Source organism: Aotus nancymaae, unplaced genomic scaffold, assembly GCF_030222135.1.
Source record: "Aotus nancymaae isolate 86718 unplaced genomic scaffold, 86718_ANA_hifiasm-v0.15.2.pri h1tg000067l, whole genome shotgun sequence".
Classification (NCBI taxonomy): domain Eukaryota; kingdom Metazoa; phylum Chordata; class Mammalia; order Primates; family Aotidae; genus Aotus; species Aotus nancymaae.
Genome location: NW_026988482.1, coordinates 7,012,680 through 7,036,803, shown reverse-complemented (window position 1 = coordinate 7,036,803; position 24,124 = coordinate 7,012,680). Strand labels below are relative to the sequence as shown.

At 44.0% G+C, this 24,124-nt stretch overlaps 2 protein-coding genes across 6 annotated transcripts in view; both read left to right on the top strand.

Annotated features, from left to right (window-relative positions):
• IGF2BP2 (insulin like growth factor 2 mRNA binding protein 2) overlaps window positions 1-24,124 on the top strand; it is a 179,472-nt gene that overhangs the window by 90,989 nt on the left and 64,359 nt on the right. The gene's annotated exons all lie outside the window — the stretch shown is intronic.
• Window positions 8,430-8,747, top strand: LOC135270846 (short transmembrane mitochondrial protein 1-like). Its single transcript, XM_064367320.1, has 2 exons — window positions 8,430-8,448; window positions 8,566-8,747. The coding sequence occupies exons 1-2, from the start codon at window positions 8,430-8,432 to the stop codon at window positions 8,745-8,747; spliced, it is 201 nt and encodes a 66-aa protein (XP_064223390.1).

Genomic DNA, 24,124 nt, shown 5'->3' with positions numbered 1-24,124 from the left:
AATAGTATTGGTCTGTATTAGACTGTGAATGTTTTGAGAATGGAACTGTGTCATTGATTGCAATATCCTCAGCCCAGAAGAGTGCTTGACACATAGTAGGTGCTGTTGATTAAATGATAAATGAATGGTTTAGAATTTTATTCTTCACCTTGTGTGATATGTATCTTTCTAAATATGCAAACGTTTATTTTTCATGCCAGTCCAATTGTGTGGACATTTATGGTTTTGTGTAAGGATCCCCTTTGCTTTTCAACAATTGAGAAGGAAATAAAAAGGCTGGGCATGGTGGCTCACACCTTTAATCCCAGAAGTTTGGGAGTTTGAGGCAGTTGGATCACTTGAGTCCAGGAGTTAGAGACTAGCCTGGCCAACATGGCACAACCTCGTCTGTACTAAAAATAGAAAAATTAGCTAGGTGTGGTGATGTACGCCTGTAGTGCCAGCTACTCAAGAGACTGAGGTGGGAGAATCACCTGAACCTGGGAAGTCAAGGCTGCAGTGAGCTGTGTTGGTGCCACTGCACCCCAGTTCTAGGCAATGAGAGTGAGACCTTGTCTCAGGAGGGGAAAAAAGGGACAAAATTTGATGGCGTGTTATTTTTAATAAAGATGAAGATAAATGGTAATTTTTAGTATCTGAACATAGGGTGACCTGTAGTTGTAAGCACAGTGGCAGATGGCCTGGAGCCTCTGCTGGGATCTCGGCTGCATTGTGGGGCTAGACAGAAAATGAAGCTTCTTGTGGCTGGGTACCTGGACTCCTGGTCATAGCCTTCCCTTAGAGCTCCCTGGCTGGAGAACCTGTCCTCATCACAGAACAGCATCAGAGTGTCTGCTCCTGGCCAAACTCAGCTGCATTCCGGCAGGTGGTGGTGATTCCTAGGGAGCTAAGAGAAAACCAGGCTGTCATTTAGATTCAAAGGAAGATCTGTTTGCCTTTTGATAACAAAAGGGTTTAGGAAGACATTTGAACGATAGGGCACAATTTGAAGGACTTAGTTTAAAGGAAAATAATTGACAAAGTAATTGGAAAGCTATCTTTTTACAGTTTATAAAGAGGTCCCTTTGTGTGTGTTTTTCTGTCAATTTCATTTAAATGCCCTGCACTTTAAACACACTGAGGATTAGAGACCAGGAGTGTTGTTTGGGCTTTGAAAATTCCAGGACAGATTGGAGGCTTGTAACCTAGTACAGTTGCAATGCCCCTCTTTCCTTTTTTTTTTTTTTTTTTTTTTGAGTCCACTGTTGTAATCCCTAATTCACAAGAGTATATTTTTCAGAACACTGCTAAATCCCAGACATGGATATTCATATATTCCACCAATGATATGTGAAAACACATAAAAGGGCAGCTTTTAGGAATATTTTTATTATTTGAAAATGGATCTTATGCCCTTCATTTCTTATGCTATTATTTAAACTGGGTTTTCTGAACTTTTTTTTTTTTTTTTTTTTTTTTTTTTGAGACGGAGTTTCGCTCGTTACCCAGGCTGGAGTGCAATGGCGCGATCTCGGCTCACCGCAACCTCCGCCTCCTGGGTTCAGACAATTCCCTGCCTCAGCCTCCTGAGTAGCTGGGATTACAGGCACGCGCCACCGTGCCCAGCTAATTTTTTGTATTAGTAGAGACGGGGTTTCACCATGTTGACCAGGATGGTCTCGATCTGTTCACCTCGTGATCCACCCGCCTCGGCCTCCCAAAGTGCTGGGGTTACAGGCTTGAGCCACCGCGCCCGGCCTCTGAACTTTTTTTGGAGCTCCAATTGATTTAATTTTGTAGTGTTAGAAAGAAAAGTTATTTGTCTTAATTTATAGATATTTCCGCTTTACCTGAGAAAGTATTTAAGGATTTTTAAGGATTAAAGGTCCTCTTCAAGCTTGACAATCTCAGTTTTAAAGTTTATATTTAGCAAAATTATTGTTTAATACTCTTTTTTTAAAACGTATTCTCTGTGAAGGAAGCAGGAGTGATCTTGTGCCCTTTGTGGAATATTTTCTGATTGCTTTCTCCAGGGACAGAAATGCAACTGTAAATGATAGAGATTAAAACAATAAAACTGCCCAATGAGGCTTAGCCCTGAATTGCTAAACCTTTATATAATAAAACATTTTCTGAGAGAGGATGGTAGTGGCTGCAAAGACCAATAACTGGTTCCTCTGCCTGGATTCATCTCTTTCGTTCTCCCTTCTCTGGTTAAGACTTGCTCATCCTTCAAAACCCAGCTTGGGTATCACCACTTCCCTGAAGCCCTTCCTGACTTCCCTAGGCTGTTCCTGGCTCCCTCTTCTGAGTTGCTTTTGTACTTTTCATGTACTTCTCGAGGAAGGAGCTCTGCCCACAGTGTTCTATAATTAGTTCTGTAATTATTAGTGTTTATCTTTTACACTAGATTATGAGCCCTTTAAAGGCAGGGTCTGGGACCGTTTCATCTTTGTGGCTTAACCCCCAGTTTTATTGCCTGGAAAATAATAGGCACTCAGTTAGTGTCTTTTGAAGGACTGAAGATTCTGCTGAATACTTACAAGGCGACATCAAAATAGATACCAAGTGGGGATACTTAATCTTGGTAGAAATGAATTTATTTTAGATTTTTTCATGCCTTTATTTATGATTTCTAAAAGCAATTCATTAGATTTGGAATAAAGATGATACCCAATGTTAGCCATGGCCTGGTAAGAGACACTGGTAAACACTGGCAGTGAGGGTAGAAATTGGCAAACTCTTTCTGGGAAACTATTTGGAAATTTTAGGCCTAAATATGGTCACATCCTTTGACCTAGTAATTCTATTTCTCAGAATCTACTCTAAAGAAATAAGAAGAAATCACCACAATGTTATAAAGCATTATCCAAGAGACAGCAGGAACAGCTTCCTGATATTACGTGATCCAAACCAAGTCCCTGAGAACTGGGGTGATCACCATAACTTCTTGAGGTCTTTGTTTCATATTCTCCCACACTGTCTCGCCTGTCTTCTTGTGTATAGTAGAAGTTAAGTAAATACTTTTAGGAAATGGATAAATAATTCTTTGAAGTCGAAACATAAAGCACCGAGTGCATAGAATAATGTAACTGTTACTCCAAATGCCGCTATCAGATTTAACAGCAGTTATTTGACATACTTGTTTCCAGTTTTATTTTTTGTTTATATTTTTAATATGCAAATGCTCTATACACACATTCTTCATGCACAGTTACTTTATAATTGGTAAAGTGATTTTATATTTTATACTCTTTTGATCAAGTCAAAAAAGGTGTTACTCCCATTTTATAAAAGGGAAAACTGAGGCTCGGAGCAGATCCAGGACTAGAACTACCACTTTTGACTCCCAGTCCAGTATTTTTTCACAGTAGGAGTCTTTGGAGAACCCTTAGGAAACAGGGAGCACCTAAAATGTTGATTAAGGGAGGGTGTGCATCAGCTCCAGAAAGATGTTGACAGATTAGAAGGAATTTAAAGAGGAGCCAACACTGCTGGAAGAAAGGACATAGGAGAGCTGAAAGGAATTTAGTATGTATAGCTTGGCCAAAGGATGATTAAAGGGGATATGATAGCAGTTCCTAAGAATGTGAAGGATGTAAACATCATGGAAAGAGAAAATGTATTTAGAGTCGATCAAAGCAGTACATAAAAAGAAATACAAATTAATGGTCAACATCAAGAAAATTTCCAAGCTAACAAGTGTCACTGTTTTCATGGTGACACTTGTTAGCTTGGAAATTAGAGTCCCAAGACAAGTATCAGAAGCCCTACATAGAAGACATTTAGGACTAAGGTATTCTGCTAGATTTGGGGAGGGCTTTTCCAGTTCTAATTTTGATGGCTGAGGTCATGTCCCTTCCTAGCATGGATTTGACACCCAGTACTGATGGCACAGCTTTGCGTATCAGGGTCAGATGGAAAACTCTTGTTACAGTCTTGTGGAGGCCGGATTCAGGCATGTCCCCAACATCATGCAGTCTGACATTGCAGAGACTGCCTGTGAAGCCTAACTTGAAACCCTAAGCATTTAGCTCATTAACTCTGCCATAAGGTGGTTGATGCCCCACCTCCATGGTGTCCCCTGCTGGGAATTTCAGGCTGTGAGCAAGATGCAGAGATGCTCTCTTACTGTATAATTAACAGCCACATTGGGTGAGCAAGTGGGCATGTTCCAGTGGGAGGGAATGTCATCCCCAAGCCGTTCCCATCACATGGGTACATGGAATGATCATGCACATATTGTGTGTGTGAAGCCATGTCCCCAAGAGGGGCACCTGGGCCCATGGCAGAGTCAAATAAAATTTGAGGTCAAAACTGTAACAAGTATTCACCTTTCACTGAGATGTGGCTGTGGAATTCTGTCTACCCCATAGGAGTTTGGCAACAGAGATGTCCTTCAAACTAAATAAGAGTTTAGAGGGCAGTCTTAAAAAGAGGAGTGTGGTGTTTAGACTGGAAGAGTTTGTTGGGGGCCTTGGAAGGATCTGGAAGGCACTCAGACTGTGAAAGACTGGGCCACCCCACCTCTGAGTCCCTGTGACCTAGGCCCAGTACCCTCTTAGATTTAGAGGTGCCAAGACAGCTTCACCCAGGTGCAGGAGCTGCTAGCCTTAGGGATCTGAATGATTTGACCCAACAAACTGGACTGAAAAGATGATCTGGGGGACCCCTTGGCACCTGTGGCACTACCACTAAGAAAACATTATGGGGGGGAGGGTGGATTCCTTGAGGTTAGCCTGACTGGAATGGTCCCGCGTTCTGTGAAATCAGAGCTGAGCTAGGACTTGGGATGATGAAGTGTATGCATGTAGTTTATAATCTTTTTTTCCCTGTTTTCTGTGGCCTTCTCCTTTGGTGTCACTATTCCCACCCCCCATTCATTCACTCATTCAGCAAACTTAATGAGCTCCACTTCTGTGGCCAGTTAGGAGTCCATGCTATTAAAGATATGAATTAAGATCATGGTGATGGAAATGAAAAGTTATATTTTTAGAAATATTTAAGAGTTGGGGGATGCTGTTTAGTGGCAGAGCTGTAACTACAACCTGGGTCTTCAGGTTCTTAGGGTAAGGAGACTTCCCCTCTACTATGTAAAGCTTACTGTCTCCTCCCAGAGGAACTCTGTAATTTAGCTTTTCTTTCTTGACCAAGGACTTGGCATGAGACTGACCATAGATATGCCACACAGTGTCATAAAAGCAAAGGTATGAGAAATTTATTCTTGGCAATTTATTAAATCCTTTAAGATAGATATAATTGCTATGCACATGGATTAAGGGATGTAAGGCCAGGCATGGTGGCTCACGTCTGTAATCCCAGCACTTTGGGAGGCCGAGGCAGGCGGATCACCTGAAGTAAGGAATTCAAGACCAGCCTGGCCAACATGGTGAAACCCCATCTCTACTAAAAATACAAAAATTAGCTGGACATGGTGGCTCACGCCTGTAGTCCCAGCTACTTGGGAGGCTAAGGCATGAGAATCACATGAACCTGGGAGGTGGAGGTTGCAGTGAGCTGAGATCACACCACTGCACTCCAGCATGGGCAACAGAGTCAGACTTGGTCTCAAAAAAAGGGTGGGGGCAGGATTTAAATGTATTTTCAAGCATTCATATTGTCACAACATGTAATTCTCCAACATAATGCACATACAATTAACGTATTTTCTTTAGTCTCTAAAATTAATAATCTCATCTGCCTTTTAGAATAAGGGCTGCCTTTTGTAGCCTGAGCGCTTACGTATGCTTTCATGTTACAATACTGTCTTCACTATTACACTGTGAGGGAGCTGCTGTTCTTATCCCCACTCTGCAGTGGGGAGATTGAGGCACATCGGAGTTAACTGACCATGGTCACATGGCAAGCGGCAAAATCTGGATTTGAACTCAGGTAGTCTGGCATCTAAGTCCAAATCCTTGACCTCTGTGCTCTAGGGTTTCTGCCAGGAGGGTTTTGAAGTTGTTAGGTTTTAGCCTGAGTCTTATAAGAGCTATTCAAAGAAAGTTGAACTTACAGTTAATTTCCGTTACAAGCAAACTCTTAAAATTATTCTAGTTCATGTTACTGCTGCCTTAAATAGTAGACAAGTGTCAGCACCCTGTTCACTTCATTGAAAACCCATAAAGATAATTGCCAGGTGCTAACACACACTTGTTGAAAACCAGCTTTCACTGATTTTAACAATGCAAAAGTGAGCAGTTTCTCATCTGCCCAGTGTATGGTTCTTTGCTCAGAAAAAGTAGCATGGGTGAACAGAGGTGCTGAATGATTGAGGAATGGGTTTTGATTGTGCTCTTCTAGGGAGGTAAGGAAAATGTCTATAGGATTTGGGAACTAGACAACATGAATCTGAACTTGGGCTCTAACGTGATGATCTCTCTGATCTTGGGCAAGTCACTTCACCTCTGAGTATGTTTCCTCATCTTTAAAGTGGGGTTGATAAGTTGCCCTACCCACTGTCACAGAACTATGTTAGAATTACGTGAGATAAAGTATGTGAACAGGTTTAATCTCTGTAACTATGTACAGGTGCTTTTTACTGTCATGAGACTCAAGGCTAGGGAGAGAGGTGGCTGAGCAGAGGTGAGCAACTGCCTAGGAGAACGTAAGCAGGTTTCCGTGGGTTACTGTATTAATAAGGAAATGTGCACCCTCTTGTGGCGAAGTAAGGGGGTTAAGGGTTCTTGTGAAAAATACTTCAATGTTGTTATTGTGTGGGTTTTTTTGGTCACCAGAAATACCTTCCCAGCAATGAACGTACACACTCTTTCTAAACAGATCCTTAAACTGCATGGTAAATGAATTATTTAGTCCTTACCCAGTTTTTAATTTTTCTTCATGTCTTTTCTGTTCCAGTCATAGACTTGGTAAACTTTTCATTTTCCTAAACTACTGTGTGTGTTTGTCTGTTTTTAATGTGCTTGTTCCATTTACTTTATTTTTTGCTCTGATTTGATATCTGTTAAATTTTAAATATGTAGGGCTTTCTTTGCCTGCCTGTGCTAACACAGAACTTCTGGGCTTAGCGTCTAGTAGATGCTCAGTAAATGGTATTGAGTAGGTACTGACAGTCTTAACCGTTCCTCAATTTCCTTCTCCCTTTGACTGTGGAGTACCCTCTTTTCTTTGGGCTCAAGCTTCCTGAAATATACAGAAATGGATTGAGAAAGTATGGCATTTCGTCACTTTACATTTTCTCAGGTTCCTCTTTAGTAAAATAAGAATGAGAATAGAGGATTTCCAAGATTCTTACTTTGTAGGGATAAGGGAATCAGAAGATCGTGTTCTTTGGCAGAACCTAAGGAGGCTTTGAAATGTCTTACGCCTATTAGCTTTATCATATCCTCCCCTAGTTCCTAGATGACTAGGGTGGGGAGCAGTTAGAACACGGTATAGTGGAAGGAAAGTGGTATGTGAACAACAGGATAAGAGAACTTTGTGGCGGGCAGGTTGGGGGAGGGATTAACAGGACAGTAGCAACATTCCAGAAAGAAGCTGTAACATCCTGAGGTATGTGAACATTTTTCAAAACTTACACACACGGTATTATCTGTCAGGCCTACAGGGGATTATCTGACTCAACATCCTTTATTCCCACACGTTGCTTACATTAAATTTGGGAAAAAAATATTTTCTCTAATTGAGTTATGAAGTCCTTGGTCATATAGCAGTACAAGCAACAGCAATGACTTTGTAATTGTCTTCATATACTCTTCATTTTATTAAAATTTTCTCTTTCAAACCTGGCTACTTAAAAGCATTGTTTTGGGGCCGGTGTGGTGGCTCATGCCTGTAATTCAGGCACTTTGGGAGGCCAAGGCGGGTGGATCACCTGAGGTCAGGAGTTCGAGACCAGCCTGGCCAACATGGCGAAACCCCATCTCTACTACAAATACAAAAATTAGCCAGGCATGATGGCATGCTCCTATAGTCCCAGATACTTGGGAGGCTGAGGCAGGAGAATCGCTGGAGCCCAGGAGGTGGAGGTTGCAGTGAGCTGAGATCGCGCCACTGCACTCCAGCCTGGGTGACAGAGTGAGAGTCTGTCTCAAATAATAATATATATTTTTTAAGCATTGTTTTGGTTTTAGAGTACTTCAGACATGGGTCTTGCAGGAGGAGGCCAGTGTCTGCCTAGGGAAGGTCCCTGAAGTATGTTGGGGGCTGGGCAAGGGGTGCTTGCCTCGAAGGGTTTGGAAGCCCCATATTTGGGTCTCAGTTTTACAATTTCAGGCTTTACACCAGTCTAACTATATCAAGACTTGACAGTGAGTCAGCATTTCAGTTGATCATACTGAGAATTACTAAACATCCTGCACTGTTTCTCTCAGCTGGTCAACATAGTCTTCCCTGGATGAGCCACATTGCTACTGGAAGATTGGTTGGTGCATGTCAGGGAGTTGCTTAGTTTTATTAATTCGACAGATCTTTTCTGAGCTTCACTCTGCATGCCAAGTACTGAGGAAGGTACCAGGATTAAGACAAAATTCTAGCTTTTGAGGCCTCACACTTCCAGTAGAGAAAAGGCCACATAAACATCAGAGCCATTTACTTGGTGCTATAGAAAAGGGTTATAGGTTGCAGCCGCCCTTCCCCTCCTCACCTTCCCCGCTGACATCATCGTGCTCCAGTGCCTGCTTGGATTTACACTGGGCAGCATGGTTGGAATGCATCTGGCTCAGAACTATGACATACCAAACCTGGCTGAAAAACCTGAAGAAATTAAAAAGGACTTGGATGCCAAGAAGAAATCCCCTAGTTCATGAGACACCAGCACTGCCTTCGGGATACACTGATTGTACTACTCTTGAGGGCCTCCTTTACCATTTGAACCAAAAGCCTCAGCACTCCTCTTCTTTGCTAGACCCTGTGTTTCTTGCTTTAGAGAAAGCAAAATGGGGCCCCAGTTAGAGAACTACCCTACATTCCCCACATACTCACCTCTTCCTGTATTCCCTTTCCAATTGCGTGGGAGGTTCTAAGACTGGAATTATGGTGCTAGATTAGCAAACATGACTTTTAATGGAAAAGAGATATACAGAGTGCCTGGAGCAGAGAGGAGAGGCTGGCAATGTACACCTTGAAGGAGGGTTGGAGTTTCCGAGATGGACCAGAGAGAACAGCGAGTGTACAAGACGAGAGGTGGAGCTGGGAGCACTCTGAAAACCACAAGGGGTCGAGAAGGATCTTTAAAGCTTATTGTCATTAAGCCTTAAAGACTGATGAGAAATTGGGTCCTTGAAACTTAGTTGCTGAGAAGTCTGTAAAATTCATAGTGACTAGTTGTGGTTCCCTCCCACCCCCTTACCTAGAAAGTGATGCAGGCCAGGCACGGTGGCTCACCCCTGTTACCCCAGCACTTTGGGAGGCCTAGGTGGGTGGATCATCTGAGGTCAGGAGTTTGAGACCAGCCTGGCCAACATAGTGAAATCCGGTCTCTACTAAAAACACAAAAATTAGCCGGGCATGGTAGTGGGCGCCTGTAATTCCAGCTACTAGGAAGGCTGAGGCAGGAGAATCGCTGGAACCCAGCAGGCGGAAGCTGCAGTGAAACAAGATCGTACCACCATTGTACTCCAGCCTGGGCGATAGAGCGAGACTCCGTCTCAAAAAAACCAGTGATGCAGCTACACAGCCTGCTAAGGTCTCCTCTCCCTCTAGGTTCCATTCTGTGCAGCAGGGATTTTCAAACTTTTGGTCTCTGTATCCCTATATACTCTTACAAATTACTGAGGACTAAAGAGCTGTTGGTATTTACCACATCTGGAGTTAAAACCAAGGAAGTTTTAAAGTATCTGTTCATTCACTTTTTAAAATTACATTTTAATGTAAATATCAGTTTATATAAAATAACTATATTTTCTAAATATAAATACTGAACATTCACATTTCTCTGATGGTTAGTAAAAATATTTAAAATATTTAAAAATAACTTTAAAGTATTTAAAATAGCTATAGTTTCTAAATATAAATACTAAACATTCACATTTCTCTGATGGTTAGTAAACATTACTAACCATCACAGAAATGTGAATTAAAACCATATTGAGATATCATCTTATACCAGTCAGAATGGCCATTATTAAAAACTCAAAAAACAACAGACGTTGGGGTGGATGCAGAGAAAAAGGAATCCTCATATCCCCATAGTGTGAATGTAACTTAGTACAACCTCTGTAGAAAAAAGATTTCTCAAAGAACTGAAAATAGAACGGCCATAATCTCACTACTGGGCGTCTACCTGAAGGAAAAGAAATCATTGTATGGAAAAGACACCTGCACTTGTCTGTTTATCATAGCACGGTTCATTAGCAAAGTCATGGAATAAACCTGGGTGCCTATCAGCAGATGATTGGATAAAGAAAAGGTGGTATAAATGTGCCGTGGAATACTATGTAGCCATAAAAAAGAATGAAATTATTTCCTTTGCAGCACCATTTATATTTCACATTATCTTATGTGAAATAACTCAAAAACAGAAAATTAAATACTGCATGTTCTCACTTATAGTGGGAGCTAAGCAGTGGCTACACATAGACTTACGTCTATGGGAAGGGTGGGAGTGGGGCGAGGGTTAAAACTTACCTACTGGGTACACTGTTCACTGTTTGAGTGATGGATTCAGTAGAAACTTAAACTTCATTATGTAATATGTCCATGTAACAAACCTGGGCATGTATGCCTGGATACATAAAAACCAAAACAGTGGTTTTTCTACAGTCAAAAATCTTAATGAGAATGGATACATTGTTTTACCTTTAATCTCTCTAATGCCTTGCTTAAGAGAAGATGCATATATTCACTTGTCTGCCTCTGCATTCAATCTGATGCAATATATTATTTTGGTTGAAAAATATAAAGAAAATCTGGGCTCACCCAGGTATGTAATCGTCAAAAAGAAGAGTATTTTAATGGCCTTTTCAGATAATTATGGATATTCTTCTTTGATACTCTACCAAAATTTGACAAGTAGTAGTTTCTTAAAGGTTAGTTGCCACGTGGTATCTGAAACCATATAAACATTAATATTCTGTTACATTGAAATCTTTTACTAATGCAGGGTTTTGTAGCATTATACATTAGTCATTTGGAAAATATCGGGTCACTGGGTTATTCAGATCTTCCGGGTATTGATGTTGCACCATACAATATCAAAAAATTACATTCATCACTGTCATGACCAGTATTGGGAAGCTGCAGGCTGCTAATAGTAAATACAAGTTTTCCAAAATTCTCTTTCTTAAGAGGTCAAATTTGATCATTGGCCACACATACTGTGAGTTGTTTTATTTGAAGTGACAGGCTCACTTTATTCATTTCAAGAAAAATTTGCGAGAGATACCCAGATCTGAATAGTCATTGCTGTCTGTCAGCTCTTTCAAGTACAAATGTCATATCCAGGAAGAAAGTGGCCATTTCAGCTCCCAACTCAAATGATGACACAGTTATGTTTCCTGAGACCTCTTCCCGATGCAGTGGCGCTGTTTTATGCATACTTTCCATTTTGTCACACCGAATATTTTAAAAGATCTGCATTCCAGGGTCAGAATTTTTAAATTAGTAATTGTTACTGCTTTGTCAAGGACAGTTTTAAGTGAAACTGGCTTTTCCCCCTCCACTAAGAGTGCACAGCATTGAGCATAGGACTCGGTGCATTTTGGAGCCCCTGGCTTCATGCAGCCTCAGGCACTGGCAGTTTTAGGCACCATTGCTTTTGCATCATGAGTGAAAATACCCGACAAACAAGGCAAGTAACATCTTGGTATGATTAGAAAAATAGGTTTACCTCCTGGAGCCTCTGAAAGGGTCTTAAGGATCCCAACGGTCTGCAGATCATGCTTTGAGAACTCGTAGGATATTGGTTAAGAGCATGACTCTGTGTCTTGATTGCCTGCGTTTGAATCCTGCTCCTGCTGCGTATGAGCTGTGAGCCTTTGGGAGGGTTTTTTTTTTTTTGAGATGGAGTTTCGCTCTTGTTACCCAGGCTGGAGTGCAATGGCGCGATCTCGGCTCACCGCAACCTCCGCCTCCTGGGTTCAGGCAATTCTCCTGCCTCAGCCTCCTGAGTAGCTGGGATTACAGGCACACGCCACCATGCCCAGCTAATTTTTTGTATTTTTAGTAGAGACGGGGTTTCACCATGTTGACCAGGATGGTCTCGATCTCTTGACCTCATGATCCACCCGCCTCAGCCTCCCAAAGTGCTGGGATTACAGGCTTGAACCTTTTCGTGACTGTATCCTCTCTGTAAAATGGGTGTAACTACCTCACTAAATGAGCAAATCTGTTCAATAGTTAAAACATAATGAGTATTTTTAAAAGTAGATACTGGTTTGATTTTGTGATTGGCTGGTTGATGGACTGGGAAATGCCCAAAGGCCTACTTGCCCTACAGCTGTCTCCTTCGGCAGTGTTCAAGGATGAATGAGATGTCCACCATCGTAATGTTACCTTTGTGGTGGCAAAGTACATGTTAACTGAGTGAAAAAACAAAAACACAAAAAGCCCATATCCTAGAAGGGGTAACATGTTAGCGACCGACTTAACAGGGATTGGTGTATCTGGTTAACTTAACAGGGATTGGTGTATCTGGTTAACCCCCGAGAGTGCTGAAGGGAGCAGCAGGGGGTTGGCACTGTTGGAAAGCTGGAGGGTAGCGTGAGAGTGCAGGGGGGAGGGAGCTCTAGGGTGGGGTGGAGTGGGCTGCGGTGACTTTGCCTCTCATAGGCTGGGGCTGGTCCTGGTCACTTCTTTATTTTGTGTGAATCACAAACATAGTTCAGGCATACAGAACGGAAGTGCCCCTCCCTATGCCTTCTCCAGCTCTGAGGTGCAGTCCGCTCTGGGGCATTATAGGAAATCTCATTAGTTCAGACCTGACTAGTGTTGAACTCACAACTGTTGAGATGTAGATAGTGCAGTGTACAGAAAAGAGCAATAGCTCTGGAATTGGGCACGTCAGGGCTGGAATCCTGGCTCCATCATAGACTAGCTGCATGGCCTTGGGTAAAAGATTTATCCTTTCTAAGTCTCTGTTTAGTCTCTGTAAAATGGGCTGCTAGTATCTCATGAGGGGATTCTAAATATTGAGAGGGCATGTGATAGACACTCAGTAAATGCCTCTTGCCTTCCCTGTGTCAATTTCATTTATCCTCCACTCCATCCAATTTGTAATAATATTCAAACAGTGTCATCATTGCTTTTTAAATTTTATTAAGAAATTGAGTTTTTTTCTTTTTTTTTTTTTTTGAGACGGGTTTCGCTCTTGTTACCCAGGCTGGAGTGCAATGGTGCGATCTTGGCTCACCGCAACCTCCGCCTCCTGGGTTCAGGCAATTCTCCTGCCTCAGCCTCCTGAGTAGCTGGGATTACAGGCACACGCCACCATGCCCAGCTAATTTTTTGTATTTTTAGTAGAGACGGGGTTTCACCATGTTGACCAGGATGGTCTCGATCTCTTGACCTCGTGATCCACCCGCCTCAGCCTCCCAAAGTGCTGGGATTACAGGCGTGAGCCACCGCGCCCGGCAAGAAATGGAGTTTTTAAGGAAAAAAGTAAATACAGAAAGAGAAAGAATTACGATGCTACTGCTTCTCCAGGGATTTCAAGTAAAGTCTTTTTCACAAAACTGTTACTCTTCCTCTTCACTGTTTCTGGGGCCCCCTGAGGAGTTCTGATCCACAGCACTACCTTTTTGTTCACCTGTTCACCGTGTGAGGGATCCAGTTACTGCTCTGTCTTTGAGGCCGAGAGCCTCAGACCAAACCAGCCATGTTCATGCTGTGTGTGTCGCAAGTGAGGAGACTGAAGAAAGATGTATAGGAACGGCTGGGGCACAGCCTGCTCTGTGAGGCCTCTCCCCGCAGCCTCTGGATCTGCCCAGACGGATGCTTTCCAAGGGCCTGCATCTCCCTTGCTGTTCTTACAGTCTCCGCTGGTCCCGTGATTCCTTGTTTCTTTTTCTTTCTTTTTTTTTTTTTGGAGACAGAATCTCGCTCTGTCACCCAGGCTGAAGTGCAGTGGTGCAATCTCGGCTCACTGCAACCTCCACCTCCCGGGTTCACACGATTCTCCTGCCTCAGCCTCCCGAGTAGCTGGGATTACGGGCACGTGCCACCATGCCCAGCTAATTTTTGTATTTTTAGTAGTGATGGGGGTTCACCATGTTGGCCAGGCTGGTTTCACACTGCTGACCTCAGATCTACCCGCCTCAGCCTCCCAAAGTGCTAGGATTATAGGTGTGAGCCATTTCGCCTGGCCTCCTGTAATTTCTTTCATTGTTTCCAGAATCTGGCTGGCTGCACCTTTTTTCCCACCACCCCCTTGGTGAGTTTCAGAGACGCTTATGGTCATTAATGAATCTATTTTCACCTTCTCCCCAGAAACAAGCGTCTTCCATATTACAGATCAAAGAACCTGTTACTGACACAAAAGGACTCTAGCCAAGTAGACTTCCCCACGCAGAAGGCAAGCCCTGTTCTAATCTTGCCTTGGCTTTTGACTTGCTGTGTGGCCTTTGTTTCCTCATCCAGCGATAATATCTACCTCCCAGGAATGCTGGAGAGTTCAGCAAATGTTAACAACTGTTCTCTGAAGGCTGAAAGATAGGTATCGGGTCTATTACAATGGCAGAGAACTCAGAGCACTTTATAGGAATCTAATCTGTGCTTTATCTTTGTGAGGTGGATAAGTGTCAGGTGTTCTTGTGCCCACTTTGTACCCTTAGAAATGTGCATTTCACCATCTCACTTTAACAGTTCCTACCACTTCCCCCTTCCAGACTCACAGAAAATGTCCATCTGGATAGAGACTGAAGACATTCTGGTGTGTACCAGCAGGGTTTGTCATTTCATTCATCCTCCAGTTTGTGTGTCTTGTTTCATTTTTGGTCAGGGATGGAGAGGCCCTCCTCCAACCCTGGGTCCATTCCTTATTATCTTTTGGGTTCCAGTTCCTTTACTCAGTCTTTCATCTCTTTCACCTCTCTAGCGTTTGGCACTAATAATGATTTCACCTTTCCGAAACTTGTTCGTGAAGTTATACTCCCAGAATTCCGCCTCTGTGACTGGCTAACCCTGGTCAAGCTCACCTGTTCTGCTAAACACAAGCATGATCTGAGAGTTGATCTCATCTATTTTCAAGGTTTTGACCAACACCTGTGTTCAGCTTCTAGTCCTGGGTTAATTAATTAATTAATTAATTTTTGGACGGTTTCACTCTGATGCCCGGACTGGAGTTCAGTGGCACGTTCATGGCTCACTGTAGCGTCAACCTCCTAGGCTTAAGTGATTCTCAGCCTCCTGAGTAACTGGGACTACAGGCACATATGCCCAGCTAATTTCTTTCTTTTTTTTTTTTTTTTTTTCCTCTTTTTGAGATGGAGTCTTACTCTGTCACCCAGGCTGGAGTGCAATGGTGCGATCTTGGTTCACTACAACTTCCACCTTCCAGGTTCAAGCAGTTCTCATGCCTCAGCCTTAGAGTAGCTAGGACTACAGGTGCCCTCCATCATGCCCAGCTAATTTTTGTATTTTTAGTAGATACGGAGTGTCACCATGTTGGCCAGGCTGGTCTCAAACTCCTGATCTCATGATCTGCCTGCCTTGGCTTCCCAGTGTGCTGGGATTACAGGTATGAGCCACCGTAGTTGGTGACTATTTTTTTTTTTTTTTTTTGCAGAAACTGGGGTCTCATATGTTGCCCAGGCTGGTCTGGAACTCCTGGCCTCAAGCGATCCTCTTGCTTTGACCCCCCAAAGTGCTGGGATTACAGATGTGAGTCACAACAGCCAGCCTAGTTCCGACTGTCTGACTTCTCACTTAATATGTCTTAGATTATCCTGACATCATGCAAATTCCATGTATTTAGAATGGAATTTACCTTCTGTCCTCTACTCTGACTGTCCACCAGAAAAAAACAATATTAGTCCCTTCTGGATGAACCTGATTATGTCAGGTTCCGCTATTAGTTCAAACCTTGGTGTCATTTGAAGTTCTCTCTTCTTGTTAACCCCCACATCATATTTGTGACCTTTACCACCCTCCCTCTGCCCCAATAATCAGGTTTGCATCGTGTAGTATCAGTGGTTTCCTGCTGGGTCCCCTGCCACCAATCTCAGCCCATTGCAGTCAGGTTAGCCTTCTGGAAACATACATCTTGCTTTTTCACCACTTCCAAACCTTTCCATGGCCATCTGTTGCCTTAAAACAATTGTATTGATTATCCATTGTTGTGTAACAAACCCAAACAAAGTGGCATGAAATAACCACTATTTTGTCAGACTCACAGATTCTGTGGGTCAGGAATTTGGAAAGGGGACGGTGGGATGGTTTGTCTCGGCCTTGTTATGTCTGAGGCCTCTGCTGGGAATATTCAAAGGCTAGGGTAAGTTGACATCTAAAGGCTTACTTGTTCACATCCTTGGCGATTTGAGGCAGGCTGTCAGCTGGGACCTCAGCTGGGGCTGTTGGCTGGAACAGTGGTCTCTCCATGTGGTTGCTTGCTCTTCCTCACAGCATGGTGGCTGGCTTCCAAGAGCAAGCATTCCTAAGAAAGGCATACTATGATCTAGTTTCAGCAGTCACAAACTATCACTGTCACTGTGCTCAGAAGCCTATCAAGGGGGAGGAAACAGAGAAACCCATCTCTCAATGGGAGGAGTGTCAAAGTCACACCATAAGAAAAGCAGATAGGCAAGATTCTGATGCATTCCTTTTTGGAAAATACAATCCACCACAAAGACCAGACTATGATATGGGGGTTCCTTTAAAATCTGGTTCACCTTGCCTTTTAAGTAGAACACTAGAACACTACAACTCACACAACACTTCCTAGTGCCGGGTGCCATGTTGAAAGCAACTTCTGTGTTCTTATTTAATTTAACAATTCTGAGAGTCTAGATGAGGGAGCTGAGTCAGGAGAGTTAAAGCAACTTTGCTGAGGATCATTCAGTTCCTAAGTAGCTGGGTGGGCTTTGAACTTGGAACCTTTGACTCCAGTCTCAACCTCTGGGTTATACTGTCTCCACCTGTACCAGGGCAAAAGCCTAGGTTCAGGGAGAGAGGGGAAAAGGGATAGCAGTTATAAAACCTTTTAGGAATTAGTTTTAGTTTACACTCTGACCTCCCCGCTTGTCTAGTTGCAGCCCTGGAAGGCTTACAGCTCAACAGAAACAAGACTGTTGTTGGCTGATTGATAGCTCCGGCTACCTGCGTCTTCAGACTGCATGTCACCCCAGTGGACAAGAGCCCAGGGAATGATCTCAGTGACTGTGTCTGCCTCTTCAGACCCTAGCCAAGCTGTTTTGCTCCCGTGCTGTCCGGAAGGCTCTCTTCTGCTGGTTCTTTGCTTATCTGTTCATTCCTGCCTGGGTCCAGGTGCTCACTTAGGACTCCTTGGCCCAAGCATGTGTTTGCTTTGACTGCTCGCTCATTGCAGCCCCACGTAGAGTTACAGAACTTTGTCTCTGCATAGTCTGGCATCTCACTGGATTAGTCTCCTCCGGCTTCCCTGGGATTACCCAGACCGAACCTGCTTACCTGCCGCGGTTGCCTCCCGACTTTGCTCAATGGTGTTTTCTCTGCAGGGTCACTGTCCTTTGTCCTCCTCTTTGCCTGGATGTTGCCTGCTTTTCCTTTTGGTTCCTACACCCTCCCTCAAGGCTGGGTATGGCCTTTCCTCTGAACTGCCATTGTATGCTGTCTGTTCTTCTGGAATGATGTCAACCCTATTCCATACTCATCTGTTGTTTAGTTCCATGGGACCCTCACTTGCCTGGGAGCTCCAGTAAGGAAGAAACTGTGCTCCACCTTGGAGCCTCAGTGCCTGTTCAGAGCTAGGCAACAAAAACACTCGGTCCTCCTCAGGGGCTTGGCACAGTGCTGGAACACCCGTGCTGGTTCCTGTCTGTTAATGGATTGACTGGGGTGGATGCCACCCACAGAGACACTGGGGTTGGGAAGAAGGTTCAGGGATCTGGAGACTCAGAAGATGTGGCTTCTCATCCTAAACACTGTTGTTTGCCTTTGAACAAATCACTTCTCTGCGATGCAGCATCCTTATTTATGAAGTGAAGCGGTTGGCCTAACCACCTTCCCAGCCCTAATACCCTGTGAAGACAACTTTATCTGATGAGCTTTTGGCTGTAGGCTGCTGTGGACCCAAGCAGTGAGTTCTAAGTATTGGAAATATGGCCTAATGTCGTCATTTTCAAGGGAGAGAAACAGCTGTTTGCATAATTTTGATTGTGCCCTAGTGTGGAGCTGTGGCGGACTAGATTTGATGGAATCATAAACATGTTCACAAACCTTTCCCCTTCCCACATAAACCTCAACAGAGCTCAGTTCTGAAGACTTAAAAGTCTCCGTTGAATTGTATTGGTTCTCTCCAGCTTAGCCAATGAGGAACATTTCAACAATTTTCAACTCTTACTTAGCAAAGGCAGAACAAAATGACATACCCCTTTGGGAACGAAACAAAGGAATGTTTTTATGGCCAAGAGTTTCTCTATATTAAAATGAAGTCTGAGTTTGAAAACACTCTAACACAGTGGGTTCTTTTTTCTTTTTTTGTATTTTTAGTAGACACGGGGTTTCACCATGTTGGTCAGGCTGCTCTTGAACTCCTGACCTCGTGATCTGCTCGCCTCAGCCCCTAAAGTGCTGGGATTACAGGTGTGAGCCACTACGCCCGGCCACATAGTGGGTTCTTATAGCTCAATTATGATTACATAATTGTATATCATTATTTGTACATATATGTATGTTTATCACATGTATATATGTATACTGTGGATATGTATATGTATGTATGTATATTTGTTTACATAATTACACAGCATCAGGCCAGAGTTCTGTTTTACATCAGAGTCTGCCAGCCCTGGTGTAAAAAGGGCTGTTGTTACAGTTTTCCAGTGAGCTGTGAGCAGCTGAGGTGTCATTTCCCAGAGTCTCTGTGTAACCTTCACCTGATTTTTCTTAGTTTGATTATCCCCCTAGGTCTGCATCCTACAGGCCTCTCACTTTACCTTGCCTGTCTCCACCTTCCCAGCATACATGTCACTTACTTCCAAGCTCACTGTACCGCCTCCAGAAAGCAGAAAATGACACAAAATTGAAAACTTAAATCCATCAATATAAAAGTTCATCTCGCAGTTGACTGGTGGAGGAAGTCGGAGGCAATGCCGTAGTGAAGCGCGATTCAGTTCTTGTTGCAGTTTCTTCCTTAGTTTCTGAAAATAACCCCTGAAGCTGAATTACTCTCATCTTATATCTCACTGCAGTAGCATATCCTGATGGTGATTTCCTCCTCTTATGCCTCAGTTTTACCCCCTATGAAATGGGGATAAACAAACACTTGCAGCTGGGCATAGTGGCCTGTGCCTGTAGTCCCAACTTGTTGGGAGGCTGAGGTGGGAAGATTTCTTGAGACCAGGGATTTGAGACCAGCTTGGGCAACATAGTGAGACACTGTCTCTACAAAACAACATTTTTTTTAATTAGCTGGGTGTGGTGGTGCATGCTACTTAGAAGGCTGAGGCAGGAGGGTCCCTTGAGCTCAGGAGCTTGAGGCTGCCCTGAGTGCACCGGGTGTACTCCAGCGTGGGCAACGCAACTGGACTCTGTCTCTAAAAATAAAATAAATAAATAAAATTAAACGCCAAGTACTTACCACCTGAAAGTTTCTAAGAACTGCCAAAGATGCTGGTTAGTGGTGAGTGAACAATGGTAAATAGAAGACATAGCTGCCACCCAGAAGAGAAGCACCTCACAAACAGAAAACACTGCCCTGACTTGCTGAAGGAGCCTTCTTTTCAAGCAGAAACCGCCAGGAAGAAAGCCAGCTTCACTGAAGTTCACCCAGGCCCTGTCAGCCCTGATGTCAGACGGAACTCGCTAGGTGGGCTACTTGGTGACTTTCCAGATGAGCGTGAGGGAGGTGGTGGGCAGAAGGAGAAGAGGAAGACAGGTGCATGAGAGACCTACTTGAGGCTTAGAGTGGTAAACAGTGTTTTATTATTCTGGAGGAAACCAGCACGAAAGTACGGTTTTTAGACAGACTTGATTTCCAATTAAATGCATAATTCACTTGCTGAGATGAGGAGGTCACAAAATTAAACATTTTAACCATTAAAAGGAGAAAAGAGAAACTACTCAAAAGACAAGTAGGCCGGGTGCCGTGGCTCATGCCTGTAATCCCAGCACTTTGGGAGGCTGAGGTGGGCGGATCACCTGAGATAAGGAGCTTGAGACCAACCTGGTTAACATGGCAAAACCCCTTCTCTACTAAAAATACAAAAATTAGCTGGGCATGGTGGTGGGCACGCCTGTAATCTCAGCTACTTGAGAGGCTGAGGCAGGAGAATTGCTTGAACCCGGGAGGCAGAGGTTGCAGTGAGCTGAGATTGTGCCATTGCACTCCAGCCTGGGCAACAAGAGTGAAACTCCGTCTCAATAAATAAATCAATTAATTAAATTAAATTAAATTAAATAGAATAGGCTTTGGTGAGAGTATTTACACAACAGAAATTGGCAAAAACTGCAAATTACTTTACCTCCCCCTGCAAGAACCATTTGTTAAATATTTACCAGCATAACACTAGATATATCTGTTATTTCTAGTGCCCTCAATTCCAAAGCTGGTAGCTCTCTCTTATAGACCGTGGCCAGAGACTGGAGATTCCTTGAAGATAGGGCACAGGTTCAATGCCCTGCTTAATGCTCAGTGCCCCACAAGCTCCTTGTTGATGGGAGGTTGCCTGGGGGAGAATATTCTCCCACTTTCCAAGGGATTTCACTTTAGAAGAGACAGCCAGCATTGTACATCTGCAGCTGTTCCCACCCCAGAGTTTGAATTTGTATTTATTCTTGGCCCTTGAATTCAGGAGCGCAGCTTGCTTTTCTCATTTCAGTTTGTTTCTACCAAGGCTTCTTTGTACTCCAACTTGCTCTTTTTTTTTTGAGACAGAGTCTCACTCTGTCACCAAGGCAGTGGTGCAGTGTTGGCTCACTGCAGCCTCCACCTCCCAGGTTCAAGCGATGATCCCGCCTCAGCCTCCCAAGTAGCTGGGATTACAGGTGTGCACCACCACACCTAATTTTTGTATTTTTAGTAGAGGCAGAGTTTCGCCATATTGGCCAGGCTGGTCTTGAACTCCTGACCTCAGGTGATCCACCTGCTTCGGCCTCCCAAAGTGCTGGGATTACAGGTGTGAGCCACTGCACCCAGCCTGTTCTCCAATTTTCACTCCCCAGTCAACACTCCTGTTCATTTTGCAAGCTCATCCCTGCCTTTTTTCTGCTCAACTCCTTGAAATGTTCATGCAAATAAGTTGAAGCACATGGAAGAAGAGCTCTGCGTAGGTGTGTCTGAGCCTTTGGCTGCAGCAGATTGCCAGTGACAGCCATCTTGTTAGCACCTTTATTCTAGCAAACCCAATCTGTTTTGTCTTTCATACTACTGTTCATCAAAGATATGCAGTATCTTACAGTTTTGTAGCGCTTTGTCATGCCCCACTATCCTTATCTCACAAGTAACTGGAATCACGAATGACTGCCCTGTGCAAGTCCCTGCAGTCATCTGCCAGAGCCTACCGTCGCAGTGCAAACTCTCCACCTTATTAAATAAAGCCTCTGCAGTTGCCCCACTTAGTATTCATCTGTCTCCCTATTAGCTGTTTCCTGTTTTCTCTTGTCCAAACACAGTCTGTATTTTCCTCTGTCTTCTTCCTCTCCCCACTCAAACTCATCTCTGACCATCACAGTCCTACTGTGGTCCGCACTGAATACCACCTGGCAAGGCATGGCTGGGGTTTGTGGCTTCCCAAGAATGTGGTCCTGTAAGCTGTAAGAATCAGCTCCTTGAGAAGGTCTGGAAAACCCAGAATAGCCCATCAAAATGGTGGTTCTTAACTCCAAAAGATACAGGATCTTATCTCTGGTGTCACTTCTGCTCCGTGTTCATCTTCTAAGTTACTCAGGTTTTGATCATGGCTTTGCTCTTCCTTCTTCCTCCTTTCCGTTTTCCACTCAGATTTAACCCTACCCATCTGCCAGTTCCAGGAGGGAGTTTCTGACATACTTTCTGGTAGAGTTACTGCTCTGTCCCTGGAACTACATCCCACTGCTCCCTTGGTCTTAATCTTCTCAGTTTCACTGTCTGCCCCGCTAGTCCAAGGTTCAGCAATTTTTTTTCAGTAGAGAGCCAGAATGCAAATATATTAGACCTCGTGGCCCATATGGTGTTTGTCACAACCGCTCAACGCTGCCAACGCAATACGAAAAAGGCTGTAGACAATAGGTAAGCAAATCGGGTGTTTTGATAAAACTTTATTTACAGAAACAGGCTTTAGGCTGGATGTAGCACAGAGACCATAGTTTGCCCACCCCCTGCCCTAGTCAGACTCCTGTTAATGTGTGCTCCTGACACCTGTTCATGTAATTGGTTGCCAGCCTGAACATTTGATGTTCATTAGTGCAGCCAGTGCAAGAGATCATGTCTGGGACATGCCCAGCTGGAAATGCACAGTGCAAAGCGTCAGTGAAGTGAACAGAAAATGTCATTCCTGTTCATCCCTCCCTCCTCCTCTGCATGCCAAGACTGGGGTTTTTAGCCTTATAAACTCTAAAGACTCTCAGTGGTCCCCACTTTCTATCTGGTGGGCTTCCCCATTAGTGCAGCCTGGGACATAGATGTGTCTACTTGCTCTCTGTTGAATCCAGGTGCGTTTGTGTCACCTCCTGCATTTGCATTCTGCACCATTTATTTGCCCCTTAGACAGGTGATTCTGTATCATTTCAGAGCTTGCTCTCCAGCCCTGTGGGCCTGCTGATTCACAGTCTTTCTGTTGGAACTCTTGTTTATTATAGATGTTTTTACATGTTCTTAGCCATGGACTTCTTTTCTTCTAGCCTCTACAAACCTTTTTTCTTGGCTCACAGATTACAATCGCTCTATATCTGTCATTGAACAAAGATTGCTAAAACTTTTCTTGAGTCCTGTTCTCAGAATAAACCATTCACAGCACAGAAATTCTTCCTTCAAAGGTTTTTTTGCTTGGACAGCTCAGTCCCTGCATCATGTCTTTGGGAGGAGGAGGCATCTGTTCTGTCCTGGAGGGAAGTCAGCAGCCAGGATTGAAGAACTCTCAGCACTGAGGAGAATGTTAGGAAGAGGCCATCTGGCCCCAGAGAAGTGAAATACATGCCACAGTTACAGATCTGGGTGGTGGCCACGTGCCCAGTGGTCCTGATGCCCACTCTTTCCATGGCCTTCCATTAAATAGACTAGGGTGCCCAGCCCTCCGGAAACCACACCCTCTCAGAGCTCCATGGCTGCCAAAGGCATGCAAGAAACCTGGTCAGAGACAGAGAGAACCCTTTACATTCAAATGATCTGAAATGACCAACATGGGCTGAATGGAGAGGCCCAATTCCATGAGCATGAGGGCAGCCACTCCTGCTGTCTGTTCACTTGTTTATAGTCATCCTTTGAGCATGTAAAGTACTGGGTGGCGGGATGAGAAAATCACAGGAGGCGGAGTCTGGCCAGGCCCAGGGATGTAAACAGAGTGTCACAACAGGACATGATAAATGCCACAAACAAGCCACCCGGTGAGGGCTGTGGGAGCTCTGATCCAGGCTGGGTAGCCTCTCCTCAGCCCCGCAGTTACGGTGAAACGGTAACCAGGCATGACCTGGAAATGAAGGATGTCCTCCCACTTCCATTCTGACGACCAGCCAGCGCTGTCAGGGTGGGCTTCCCCAATGCACCACCATGGCCCTGAGTAAATACACTCTCCTTAACCAGATCAGGGAGCCCAAGACAGCTGAGGGTGCTGCTGTGCTTCCCTACCTGCCCCTGAAGAAAAGTAGGAGGTGAATTCCTTACTGAGGACGTGAGTATGGTGACCAGCCCTGCAGTCTTGGCATCTGAGGAGGGCTGCAGAATAAAACAGCCCAATCCCCAGAGAGCTGTTCTTTCTATTGTTAGCAGAGGCATAAGAAGAAACCTCTGAGTTTTTCTTTGTTTCTGTTGAATATGGAAAGAGGGGAAAGAAAAGAAGGATGTAATTGATTTGCCTTTGGTCTACAGTACAATCTTAGAAATACGATCTGTGGTAAAACAGAGCATATTTATTGTTTA